Raw genomic sequence first — 14,693 nt, 5'->3', positions numbered from 1 at the left:
AGGCTCATGTTTATTAAAAGGGAAAACTCCTGGATTGGAAATCCTCGTCAAGGGAATCCTGACACGGCTAAGGGACGCCACTCACTAAAATTATTGAGAAACTGTGCGTTCGGTCACCGGGGGAACGTTCTCCTTGTAAATGATGTGTCGGACAGGGAACACATTTCATGAAATTGTCATTTACATATAATGTGCATATCATTTCGTGTCGACATGTTACTTTACACCCAGGGCTAATGTCGATGTGTCATTATTATCCCAGGGTAACGAAAGGAAGTACTGTAAAGTTCTTCTAGTGGTACTTTGAACACTACTGTGCATAGCTTTAGGAAATACATTTATTTCACCAAATCACGTGTGTAGCTTACAAGACACTACAAATGCTAAAATATGACTATAGACTTTTTAGTGTCTGAAAACTTGCACTGCCACTGAACGTCTTCAATAAATAAATAAAAGCGACAAATCCCTTTCCATAAGAAATCTCCTTTGGAATGAGTCCCACGTACAACTCAGTGTCATTATTAAGGAGTCGCGTAGATAATAAGAGATAGTCTGTCACATTTTCAACTTGCAAGAGTGCAGTTCAGTTTCATCTGGAATGAATCATTTTATACCCAAATTGACTGTTACTTGTCATGTATTGCACGTGCATGGGCTAAACCACTGGTGGCGTTCAGGCACATTCAATCTTGCACTTTTCATTGTTTTTAATAATAGTTTTTTCAATCAGTGTGACATAGGCATCAACATCTTGTTCTTCAACTTTTATTCATTTTGTCAACATATTCTGACCTATTGACACGTGTTGCCATATGTTCATGTTTCACATTCCACACACCTAGGCGACCCTTCAGTAACGACGTTGGGCATATATCACAAGCAATTGTTTATGAACCACTATCAAATAGTGATCATATCAAGTTTTCGAATAAAATGACCGTTTTATGCCCAATCGGTGGCACCCGTCACAAACGCACGCAAAGGCAAGTCAAATGTTCCCCTGAAAAAGCATGGGCACATGTGGTACAATTCAAATTAGAGACTTGCATCTTTCATGAGTTTTCAATTTGGAAATGTCCTCCAAATGTCTACCATCAAATGTTTTTGAACGCTTTAATGAGGCCTTAAATGTACCTCTGAGCAAACAACAGTTTGAGTCAAAACATTTTTTCCACATCCTACTCGGAGATTAAATACGGGATTTAATTTTCTAAAGAGAGACTCTGCTTCACGATTAAGTGCCCACTGCCAGTCGAGATTTGTACGTTTTGGTAATAAATACCCTGCAGGAAACTGAAACTGTCTCTGTGTATAACGGTAATAATTAACCGTTAGGCTGATATACATGTACGTCATAAAATTCGAGTTTTCAAGCAAAATGGTTACGATCCAACGATTTGAATCACACAAGCCACGACTGTCAATTGGCAAGAGCCTAGATCCTGCTCATGGTCATGGTCGCTGTGTAGATTTCACACGCCGTACCAGGTCCTTGCGTCCGAGAAACTATAATAAATCACAACATTTAGGCAGAGAATAGGATATGCAAATTATTTGTAAATATTTGCTTCTTGATTAGGTTACATTGTAATCCATTCTAAGTTTGAAAAATGGTGACTGCAGAAGGAAAACGGCTTCAGGCGGGTAGAACGGCGGAAATTAACACAGATCTTGTACACAGCCTCTGAATCAACCAGGAAAATTCTCGACTTCAACAGGGCTGGGTGGTAACCTCAGAATGGAGACTGTGTGTGGACGACTCCGTCACGTGGTGAGGGTAGAATTTTGTGGGTTAACTGTCTGTCGAGTTTGCCCTGTCCCCGAGATAAAAGATAGATGTATGTGATGCAGAGGACGGTTGTTACTAGTGCTCCTTTCAACATGTTAGCAGGGAGACAACTTTTACCTGTGATGAGGAAACTATTTGGTTTCTTTCCTAAAGTTGGTGAGTTATGTCATCAGTGTCACTATGTTTGTTGAACTGCCATGTCCATTGTATGCCATGGTCCAAGGTGTCTTGTTGTAAATATTTGGGAGTACATAACTCATCCCTTTTTCGTCCAAGATTTCAACTTTTCTTGTGTTTACTTCGGTTGACCCCTCAGGATATATAAAATTCAAATTTAAACATAAAACACCAGAGAATAACGGTAAAAAAACTTGTTGTATTATTCCCACTGTCGATTTTCTGCCAACACTGATTCCATTGGGCGTAAAAGGAAAAATAGCGGGGAAAATTATATGAATGGATCACTGAAAATCAGTGATGACACCAAATGATCGCGAAAAGGGTAAGCATGTCCTGCGGAAGCGCACGTTACACACAAAAACTTGCCTGAAAAAAGTAAGTGTTTATTTTATGCCTGGCTGAAAAAATTCAAAATCAGAAATTTGATTCTGCCTTGGATTATTTTTTGTTCCTAACACAAGTCTACAGCCGGTATTTCCGTAGGAGTTGAACATTAGTTTTTGTTTGTTTGTTTGTTTTGTTGGTTGTTTTTTTGTATGTGTTTTTGTTTTTGTTTTTTTTTGTGTTTTTGGGTTGTCTTTTGGTTGTTGTTTTGTTTGTTGATTGTTTTTGTTTGTTTTGTTGTTTGTTTGTTGTTGTTGTTTTTTTGTTTGTTTTTTTTGGGGGGGGGCGTTGAATCTAGTGTGGTATGTGTATTTTGTCTCTACCACTCAGAAAATTTTATGAAGCTACCCTGGTCTGCCATGTTAAGTGGTTTGTTGTACACACATAAGAATTTAGCAGTCTGTAATGCCATAAACTGAACAAAAAGTTAGGGATCATGAATGTTTGGGGGATATTTGTATGAATTCTTGTGCTCAGTCTACACACCAATAACATTTCCCAAAAGTGTTCATAATCCCCAAATTCTTTTGTTCGGTTTAATAATTTGGCCAACCTTCATGTGCAATTCATTATGTGATTGTTATCTATAAATTCATATGATCACGGTTAATATTGTGTTGAATACTAACAACAGATATGTTTTCACTGTCTTGTATGATTTAGAGGAAATTGAGACAAGGTTGATTGAGCTCGGATTTAGCGTGATGTCAATATATGTCACACAGCTATTATAAAAGAGTTACAAAATAGCATAGGTAGTTCAAGAATATAATAATTAGTTGTATAATATATATGTATAATATGTTGCCCTATAACAAACCCTCTCCTAACCATGACTCCGAAAATAAAGAGCTCACAGTTTGATAAATAACAAAATACGACTGGCAATCATTTACATGACATTAGTGCAATCGAGGGAACGGGCAATTTGAAGTTTAAGCAAATTTGGATCAGGTCATTCAAGCAATAATTTTCTTATTTCTTGTCTCCATTGACTGTTTTATTTATGTTTTGGATCAGTCTATAAAAAAGCGATAACCTTAAAACATAATTAAAAATACATTGTCTCAATTGTCTCAATTACTTATTCATTGGAAATTGACATCACAACATGGGGCCTTGTCCCTTTAACGTACATTTAAGTTATAAAACTTTTCAATCTCGTCACAATATCACATACAAGACCGCCTCCGTTGTCTAGTAGTAGAGCGTTCACCAGGGAAGCGGAAGTTCGGGGGTTCGATCCCCGGCCGGGTCATACAATAAGATGTTAAAATATGGTAGTTGCTGTAACCCTGCGAGGTGCTCGGCATTAAGGGGTTAAAACAAGGACTGGTCGGCTCGAAAATAGTATACTGTGTCTGTGTGGGGTAGTAATGTTAAACTGCGGCATGGTATCTCAGTTGGCTTGCGCTATAAACACGACATTAGTCTTGTACAAGCAGCAACACACCTGACCCCCTCACAAACAACAAATATCAAAGAACACCATCACGTATGAATCATTTCAACATCTCACCAGCATCAGCAGTATCAACAATCTGCTACTGAATCAGCTGAGCGGGGATATTAGCATCAGTGCCGCAAATTATACAGGTGATTCATAATGTGTGTGTGTGTGTGTGTGTGTGTGTGTGTGTGTGTGTGTGTGTGTGTGTGTGTGTGTGTGTGTGTGTATTAGACCGGGCTAATGCCAATGTTATACACTGACAGGTATAGTTTAAAGTTTACTTAGTGAATTTCTCTGTCCACTCAGACACTAACACGTTAGTAGACTTTACTAATAAGTTGGCATTGGCATACGAACACATTAGTGAAGACAAAGAATTTATAGCCTCGCTCGGACTCGAGCCCGCAACGTCTATATTTGTACTCCGTCACTCTACCTCCTGTGTCACATGTGTCAATTTTCCTATATTTCACCAATAGCTTGGTTTATATGAACATTTTTATGTGAATATTGTACCAAGATCGTTGTAAGTCCTGGCGGTACATATGTTATGCAAGTGCCTGTTATTCTGATTTGCACATCTAATTTCAATATACATGTATATGATACATCTCAACCATGTAGCCTGATAGTATGTATTTCATTAAACATGTTTCAAGTTGAAACTCGTGGCACTTGTTTAAAAGACTACGTCGCTCAACACTATACACAGGACAATTTAAAATGACATGGCATTCGTCTTCAACAACGTTAAGAAACTGATTCCTATCTTCTGAAGGCATGTTACTTTACCGTCCTAATTCAATCGGAATTTAGTCAAAGCGCTTTTGTGGGCATAAACAACAGTATACCCAAAGTAAATTATCTCCCCTGCGTGGTGAACCAACGGGATGTGAAATTGCATAGTTCCATTAAATTTTATGTGAATTAAAAACACCTCTGTACCAATAAAACATGGGCTGAAATGACTGTTTGGTGGAATAAAATGTTCCAAACCAAGATAGTTTACAGTGGTTGCGGACGTTACGATGTTTCTTTCTTCTGGTTGCCCAGAGATTACTCAATAGATATATGTCATAAGGGATACGATCTCAAAGGTTACAAAGACGTTTATATAGTCGTACCACTCTTCCCCATTTGGGACCCCCTCCGTTGTCTTGTGGTAGAGCGTCCGCCCGGACAGCTGGAGATCCGGGGTTCGATCCCCGGCCGCGTCATACCAAAAGACGTTAAAAGATAGTACTTGTTGTTACCCTGTAACCCCTGTTGTTTTTTTCTTTGATGGGTTCGCTTTGTTTTCTGGACATGTCTATCAAAGTTCTTACTTAGTGCGACGTATACATGCTTCAGTTGAGGTTTCCTTGAGCCACGACATTTATACCAAAGTTTCTCTGCTGAGCAGATATTGTTCCTCTCGATTGTCCACCATTGCTAACAAACACGACGCTTCGTATTTCCAGACTGAGATCTGCAGAGTACAATTCTTGTGGGCAGCGAGTTCAACATTTAACATGAAATACTATCCATAATCTTGTCAATACACAGTCTGTATCACTCTTGTTCTTTTGCGAGGATTATTGATATCGCTGAGCATGGGTTACTGGGGACCAATTCAAACCCGGAATAGTCGCTAGTGCAGATATTCATGAGCCCCTCTTAAAGTGTGACAAAGGGGATAACGTGCAAAAGACTTCAATAACCAATCCCACCTTATTTTCACCCTTAGTTACTTGTCGCACTTATATAAATTACTGTCAAATTAATATTATGATTTTCTTGAAAAAAATCATTTATTGTAGAGAGTGTTGAACAACAACAGAAGTGATGACTGGACAGTATTGTTTGTATCCCGTCAGAGAAACTAATTGTATGTTTTGACAGTGGCAGTAATTAGGAAAAAGGCATCTCGAAAATAATAAAAGCACTCCACTCCACTCCACCCTGGAAATTAAATCGTCAATCATTTACGATGTGTAGATCGCAGTTTTAGAAATTAACACAGGTCTGCTAGTCCCAAACTAAACTATGACTTCAGGAAGGACAAGTGACATTTCCTTGTGGACGTCCAGTTTTATCATTCGGAAGATGGCAACTCTGTGGCAGATCATATTGGCCGGCTGGTGAAAACAGACATGAATTTCTAACCCTGGATGGTGTGAGTACAGTGGGTTTGCGATAAAAAGAAGTATGTTAATGGTTTTGTGATAACCACGTCGTGTATTATTCTGCGAAAGAGTTTATAATAAGTTTGTGTGAGTGCGTTTGTCTATAAGAATACTTGTTTTAGTGGGCTGTGTGCTAAGCCTCATCTGTGTTTATTTTCATTGTTCGGCCGTCCGCGAAATTTGTATTGTAGATAATGAATAATTACCACAAGTGCATGATCATGACCGACATTTCAAAGGTGTATAAATAATTCATTTTTTCTGTAAGTCAGTAAGCTCTGAAAGTCAATATGTACCAAAGCACACCACGAAATAATAAAATACGACAGCCCTTTACCTCGACCTCAGTTCCTTGGTTTCAAAACAATATCAAAGATCGAGGCCAAAGCCGAATGATTCCCCATGAATTTTTCAACCAGTTTTACCGATGAGTGATAGCACACAATTTAGTCATAAAAACCACCAGACTGTGCCATCCCGACATGGTTAAACCACCGCTCGTGAATCATATAAGAAGCGGCAGACAAGGATCCGTTCTCTAACCCCTCTTGTCTGACGAAAACACGTTCACGATTAATTATGATTAATAAACTCTCGCTAGCTTACGTCTTCAGGGACGAAACATGAGTCATGCTGTACATGTGTTTACTCTCACCCCGAATAAGCAGGGTAGATGGGTAAAGCCACTTTAAGGCACGGTGTTAGCAAGGATTCTGTTATCTTAACTGAGGCTTGTTTATAACTCTGATCCCACTACCTCAAGGGTTGTTTCTTTGCAAGTGCTCAACAGACCCCACGGAAACAGGTATTTAAGGCACGCTTGGCTAAATGTACTGTCTCACTACTTCATGGCTTGATTTTTATGTCAATTGAACTTTGCTTCTAGAACTGCATGGGGTAAAGATGTGAAAATATTTCGAAACATTAATACACAGTATTATATTTTCAATTACTTAAAACTTATCATGTTTTAAAGTACGGATGCTACATAAAATACTATTTATGAACAAACATCTTATTACTGTGTATGTTGTATATATCATACAAAACTAAAACAATGTAATCTAACCTTGATAACTCGTAAGTTGATGATAAGTGGTCCTTAATTGCCTCTCAATCCTCACACGCACGCACGCACGCACGCACGCACGGACGCACAAACGCACACCATCCCATGAAATAGACATAATGTCGATGAAGTAGGATTTCAGTTTTGGTAGTACCAAGTTGATTTCTTGCATTGTCGGGGTATTTCCTCCGAATTCTTGGATGCTTATTATAATTTATTTCTGCGACAGTGACCAAAGAGTGAAACATCCGTTAACACATGACTCCCTCTGACGTTCTTTCACTAATAGCTGACACATCGTGTCATTACTTAAATGATGTTCAAAGCAACTCACTCACTCACTCACTCACTCACTCACTCACTCACTCACTCGAAACCTGCAAATCAAGCCTGTTCGTTGGTCCCTTTTACTTCTGAAGGCACAATCTGTATGCAGATACCTCTTATCTCGAACCTCGAGTCGTTATGTGATGCATTTATCACAGTGTTGTACTTTGATCGTAAAACTGATTAAGTCATCGTGTATATAGAAGGAACTATAATATTATTCACAACGAGGCAAGCAACTCAACTTCGTATGACATAGTCATCGTCGTCTGTACAACCAATGTTATATTTAGCGTCGAAATTATTAATCTTCTGGCTAACATCACACTTGTACACAGCGCCTTCATCTATATGTTCTACTAAGTGATTTTTATTGATCAAACTGATTATAGTTAACACATAAAGTCCACTTATACTGACAATAACAGCGAAGTGCTTCACAAGAGCGTGTGTTTAGCTGTTTACGTAAATCCAAATGACTTGTATGTTTAATGTAACAAACAAATCCTACATGAATTTATTTGTCAGGCGAACTATGTAATAACTCTTCATGTAACATGACATCCTATATGACGTTATTTGCAAGCGTACATTGTAACACCTGTTAATGTAACATGTAATCTACACACATTTAAAACTGCCAACACAGATTTAATAGGGCGTAACAGGCAACAGTGTTGAAAATTATATGAATGTATCCCTAAACATCAGTGACGCTACCAGGTGTTCCTGAAAAATCCTCATCTACCGGTAGCACTGCCACTCACAAAATGTTCATTGAAACGGTAAGTGCAAGTAAGGAGTTATGAAAACTAAACATAAAGGTCAGATGTTCCTGAAAAATCCTCATCTACCGGTAGCACTGCCACTCACAAAATGTTCATTGTAACGGTAAGTGAAAGTAAGGAGTTATGAAAACTAAACATAAAGGTCAGATGTTCCTGAAAAATCCTCATCTACCGGTAGCACTGCCACTCACAAAATGTTCATTGTAACGGTAAGTGCAAGTAAGGAGTTATGAAAACTAAACATAAAGGTCAGATGTTCCTGAAAAATCCTCATCTACCGGTAGCACTGCCACTCACAAAATGTTCATTGAAACGGTAAGTGCAAGTAAGGAGTTATGAAAACTAAACACAAAGGTCAAAGTATATGATGGCGTCGCGCATCATGTTGACGAATGCAATATTTAGTAAATACATTGTCACACAAAACCCTGCAGAAATTCATTTGTCAAACTAACTATGTATTACCTGTTTAATGCAATACAATATCCCAACATATTTAATTGTCAGGTAAGCTACATTATACAAGTTTAATATAACACGATACCTACATATATTCAGATTAGATGTCAGGTTAATCACTTATATACATTACAGGTATAGCCTTTCTCCTTTCAGGCATCGTTTCATCCCCTATCTGAGCGGTATATTAAAGGAAAACATTTCCTTTTAATATCGTAGGTGTGATGGATTGTTAAAGGTTTATCCCAATAAATTATATCTTAGTTAAACGTTTTATCTTATGGCCATTTTAAGGCGTAGCATCTACCGTGAGTGTCGTCTTATCGTCAGAACGCGCTCGTCAGGAAGATTAAAGACACCGCCTTACCTGGCTGCGGTGCGCTAGACACACCTTCGCCATACTGTTAGTACTTCAATTTTGCCAGGTAAATAAAAGAATTTTGGCGTTGTCACACAGTCCGCTGATAAATGAATACAATCATTGAATTATGATACGAAGCAGGGTTTGGCTTCTTTCATCGGAATAGAAACATTACATGAAAATGAGAAGATAGGGGATTATCAAGAAATGCATTATGCATAATAGCTTTCGGTAATGGCTTAGATTATTCCGATGATAAACTCGAAGTTTCCTATACACTGAAAAGATAATACCTGAACAATATTGTCGTAGCTAGAGTATTCATAATTTTGTAGTTTGTTGTACTTCCAAATAATGACTTCGAGTTTATCATATGTGCATGCATATATATTAAAATGATTTTATTTTCTGTTTATATCTCAAAGCTGGTCAAAAAGTTCTAAGCCTCACTGAATTCAAAATATCGGCTATAACAAAGTGAACTAGTCAATGTAGTACATTGTTAGTAGTTCATTGAAAGTATATTTGGTCTGTTGAGGCCGTTGGTATATTAGTGACAGCCAGTTGAACGTGACAGGGGTCGAAGTGGACACAGAAATGGAAAAGAACGAGTACCGAACAGTCATCAAGTTTTTTTACTTTAGAGGAAAAGGTATTCCCCAAATTCATGACCGCATGTAACAAGTGTATTGGGGTAAGTGCTCTACCTATTCCACTGTTAAACGTTTGGCAGCAATGTTTAAGGCTGGGTGAATAAGTCTTGATGATGACCCTAGGTCTGGACGTCCCTCAACTTCCATCAATCAAGATTCAATCAAGGCGATAGAAACAACTTATACTGTCAGATAGACGTATTACTATAGCTGAACTTGAGGAGGACACAGGTCTAAGCTATGGATCCGTTGAAACTATTACTCATGAACATTTACAGATGGATAAGGTATCTGCTCGTTTGGTGCCAAAGTTTCAAAATTCTGATCGTAAGGAAAACAGAACCGACATCACCAGAGAAAATTTAGAGCTCATTGAAGAGGATTTCGTCAAATTCAAAACGAAATTAGTAACTGGTGAGTCTAAACGTCAATGCATGGCATGGCACCATTCCACTTCCCTTTCTCTTAAGTCTTTAAGATGAAGAAAGTGAAGAAAGTTATGGCTACTTTATTCTGGGATGCAATGATCCTTGTTGATTACTTCCAAAGTCAAAAGACGATTACCGGTGTCTACTATGCCGATTTGCTTCTTTGATTTCCACCTGTTTCCCAAACGGTAAGAACACCTTTGTGAAAAGCGCTATGACGACAACAATGCCATCAAAGTTGCCGTGAGAGGGTTTTACAGGGTTGTTTCAGAAAACTTTCTCATCTCATGACTGGAATTGAAAAGCTTCACTGTCGAAATGAGAAGTGTATTGAAAAGCAGTAAAATTATGTTGAAAAATATGATTAAAAACACTTTCACCATTAACTAAGGATAAAAGTTATGGATGAACAACTTCTGTATTACAATTAGGAGCGACGTTCCGGTGTAGGCTCGAACACCGTTATCAAGCAAGTGATGTATGGTTGACAAGTATATATACAGGTTGGAGGCAGTGTTTATACAGTAGAGTAGATATCAAATGCAGTTACATTGGAGTGGAGAAGCCTGTTATGTACACAAAAAGGGTAATAAACATATTGACCAGCGAAGACAGTAATAAGAACAAAATGGTCTTATTCTTACTCAGTACTTCAACTTCTAAATGCCTCTCAAAGAAGTTACACTTTCACAATTGTTGGTTTTGTTTGTTAAGCTCAGACTTTTTTTTACCAGCCCTCGTATAAACTATTTCCTTCCTGATCAGTACAATGCGTCCATTTATGGTATCCCCCTCCGAAATATTGCTGGCGTAAAACAATACTCACTCATCACTTCCTGTACATGGAAACCTATTTAACTCGAAGATATGGAAAGCATGCGAAATATGTCTTGTTTTTCTATAGTTTGATACAGCTAATATTAAATTATATAGGTAAGGAATCGTTAAGGTAATATCATTATTAGATAACATTAAGGAAAGGATTCCATGATCGTTAAGTCTTAAATCGTCCTTTGCAGTGTAGAATTGTTGGAGAACAGTTTCATGGCTTCCCTATTTATAGTTTTAGTATGGAGGGCTTTTGGTTTAAAATGTTTCCACATTGTCTTGGAACACGTCAAAGACGGATTGGTCAGACGGAGATATGCTCATGTGAAACGGAGCATGTTAACATTTAAGAATGTATTATTATGTTGTTCGTAAAATTAAACTTCCGGGAAAAGATAGTATACACTTAAAAACTGGATTTCACCAATAAAATACATATGTTACTTTGCTGAAAAACCGTCGCCGAAAATGCAAACTTGCGGTCCAAAACACACTTATAAAACCCGTAGTAGGGTAACCCGGCGTAGTGCATGCCTATTTCCGCATGTTGTGGGTTTCAAGACATGGTATGAACTGTAGATGTAACAATAAATAGACAAAAAGTATGAAACCTTTGTTTCCTTTCTGTAATTGTCTGGATTTGGTTATGTGTCATATCGATATGAGTTATGATATGATAAGCATGAACGAAACAAACTCATCCAAACGTACATAAAATATGCATAATATCTAACGCGAGTTCAATAATCAAAACACAAGCCCTATAATGATTAAGACTTTGTTTCTGAAATGATTAGGCGTTTGTCATGCCACTTAAAGCATTACTTCAGTTATTCCACAGTGCTTGAGACTAATATGGGAGAAAAGTGACGCATGGATAAGGCACTGGGTGAAGGTACAAACCACTATTTACTGTTGACAGATAGACATGATAATAACCGTTAGTGCCAGATTATTTCAATAGAAAAAAACCCAGAAATAATGTATTTTATGGGACATGAATTGTATTGCTTTTTAAAGTGTGAAATAAAAAAATTGACATTTTACACATATTCTAAAGAGGAAATGCAATGAAACTTGAACCCCTTTATTTCGATCATGTAAGACGATGTTTCTTCATGAAACTGCCAATTTCCTTATGATTAACGACACTCTGTGTGTCTCAAACTACAGTGATCAAGGCGGTCTGTATGCCACGTTTGGCAAAACTGTACTTGTATCAGGGCGACAGAAGACAGAAAGGTTTTACATGTATACATTTAAGTAAGGAATCAAACCCGGTTTCCCTGCGTAACTGGCGAGTACACATACCACTGGGCCAACACTTTCACCTTGTTACAAGGCTTTTATCTGTTTCCTTCGTCTACCAGGGGATTGGTTCTTCTGTGTGGCGTTTATTTGTTTTTTAATATCTTCGAGAAATTATTGTTAGCATTTAACACGTCTTTCTTTCTTCTAATAAACTGTAATTTGTTTATGTAGTCTATACCAGTTCACAGTTTATTGTATGTGCGAATATTTATACATAAACAAGTACTCTATTCTTTACATCTACTAGTTCATTGTTTGCAGTCATATCATGTTAAGCACCCTTCCTCTCGGTTTTCCACAATTCCAAACATCCAATTATCTAACTGTTATCTGAATCTTCTGTCTACTACGTTTGGGTTTCTACTATCCACCAGTTGTCTGTTTCATCTGTCTACCATTTCTCTGTTTCTTCTATCTACCGGTTCTCTGTATCTTCTATCTACCAGTTCTCTGTTTCTTCTATCTTCCGGTTCTCTGTATCTTCTATCTACCATATTTCTGGGTTTTTTCTATCTACAAGTTTTCTGTTTCTTCTAACTACCGGTTCTCTGTTTCTTCTATCTATCAGTTCTCTGTTTCTTCTATCTATCGGTTCTCTGTTTCTTCTATCTACCGGTTCTCTGTATCTTCTATCTACCCGTTCTCAGTTTTTTCTATCTATCAGTTCCCTGTTTCTTCTAACTAGTTCTCTGTTTCTTCTATCTATCAGTTCTCTATTTCTTCTATCTATAGTTCTCCGTTTCTTCTACCTACTAGTTCTCTGTTTCTTTTATCTATCAGTTCTCTGTTTCTTCTATCTATCATTCTCTGTTTCTTCTACCTACCAGATCTCTGTTTCTTCTACCTACAAATTTTCTGTTTCTTCTACCTACAAATTTTCTGTTTCTTCTACCCACAAGTTTTCTGTTTCTTCTACCTACAAGTTTTCTGTTTCTTCAACCTACAAGTTTTCTGTTTCTTCTATCTATCAGTTATCTATTTCTTCTATCTATCAGTTCTCCGTTTCTTCTACCTACTAGTTCTCTGTTTCGTTTATCTATCAGTTCTCTGTTTCTTTTATCTATCAGTTCTCTGTTTCTTTTATCTATCAGTTCTCTGTTTCTTCTAACTACAAGTTTTCTGTTTCTTCTACCTACAAGTTTTCTGTTTCTTCTACCTACCAGTTCTCTGTTTCTTCTACCTACCAGTTCTCTGTTTCTTCTACCTACAAATTGACTGTTTCTTCTACCTACACATTTTCTGTTTCTTCTACCAACAAATTTTCTGTTTCTTCTACCTACAAGTTTTCTCTTTCTTCTAACTACAAGTTCTCTGTTTCTTCTATCTATCAGTCCTTTGTTTCTTCTACCTACCCGTTCTCTGTTTCTTCTACCTACAAATTTTCTGTTTCTTCTACCTACAAATTTTCTGTTTGATCTACGTACAAGTTTTCTGTTTCTTCTAACTACCAGTTCTCTGTTTCTTCTATCTACCAGTCCTTTGTTTCTTCTGCCTATCAGTCCTTTGTTTCTTCTACCTACCACTTCTTCTTCTGCCCTACCAGTTCTCTGTTTCTTCTATTTATCGTTTCACTGTTTCGTTTTGCTACCAGGTCAATGTTTCATCCATCTGGTAGTTAAACATTTCATCCATCTACCAGTTCTCTGTTTCAACAGCCAAAATGTTGCATTGTAGTAAGCGATATATTGAACAAGTCGAATTCGATGCAATATATCTCACAGGAAGGTACAGTAAAGTAATCATGGGGTATATAACTACAGTGGATATGTAAAATTCATATTCTTGATAATAGTAAAAAGTGTTATTCAGGCAGACTTCGTGAGCATGTATATCTCTTGTCCGAGGTAACATTCCAACCTTTGTGGAGGATGCTCAGATGTCCAGCTGTGGCGCCCCCATATGTCTACAGTGTTAAGTAAACAGTTTCACGCATCAGTGATTTCTCTTGTGTCCACCTTCTGGTTCGATCCTGCTTCTCAGAGTGTTCAGCCATGTCAAAGTCTTACTATTGTAACAAAATATATATGGGTATGTTTTTTTAACTGCAAATTATTTTCGAGACACGGTAAAAGATGCACTTCGTGATATCCTGTTCAAAATTAAATGGTAAACGGAAATGAACTTTGTAAACGAGATAGAGAGTGGATTTAAATATAGCAGGACGCCACTAAATGTCCTGGAGTCTTTCAAGGCAATATAAACAGGTTTCGATTTTAAAACCAGGCGATTCACCCCAATGATGTCCGTGATCTCTCTGCACAGTACCCGTACACTTTCAATTTTCCCAATGTTGTAGTTAACCATCAAAATAAAAGCGACAAAATCCCTTCCATATTCATGAGAAATCTCTGCCGAAAGCAAAGTCGATTGTATGATTCTGACTACATCAAGAGCATGTGTTTATGAATCACTATCAAATAGTGATGACAAAAGGTGTTCGCGAAAAGGTGAGCGCATCCTGCCTCACCGGTGGCACCACTGGGGTCACTTTGGAATGT

At 37.6% G+C, this 14,693-nt stretch overlaps 1 protein-coding gene across 1 annotated transcript in view; it reads left to right on the top strand.

The window, feature by feature from the left end:
- Window positions 1-1,872: 1,872 nt before the first annotated feature.
- LOC124146932 (DNA-binding protein RFX6-like) overlaps window positions 1,873-14,693 on the top strand; it is a 110,846-nt gene continuing 98,025 nt past the window's right edge. The window contains exon 1 of the mRNA XM_048386222.1: window positions 1,873-1,948. Within this exon, the coding sequence (XP_048242179.1) occupies window positions 1,885-1,948 (64 nt within the window). The 5' untranslated portion in view covers window positions 1,873-1,884. The remainder of the gene's footprint in view (window positions 1,949-14,693) is intronic.

This window comes from Haliotis rufescens, unplaced genomic scaffold, assembly GCF_023055435.1.
Source record: "Haliotis rufescens isolate VD_foot unplaced genomic scaffold, xgHalRufe1.0.p SCAF_6, whole genome shotgun sequence".
In the NCBI taxonomy this organism is placed as follows: Eukaryota; Metazoa; Mollusca; class Gastropoda; order Lepetellida; family Haliotidae; genus Haliotis; species Haliotis rufescens.
The sequence above is the reverse complement of the archived record's forward strand: the minus strand, read 5'-3'. Positions and strand labels throughout refer to the sequence as shown.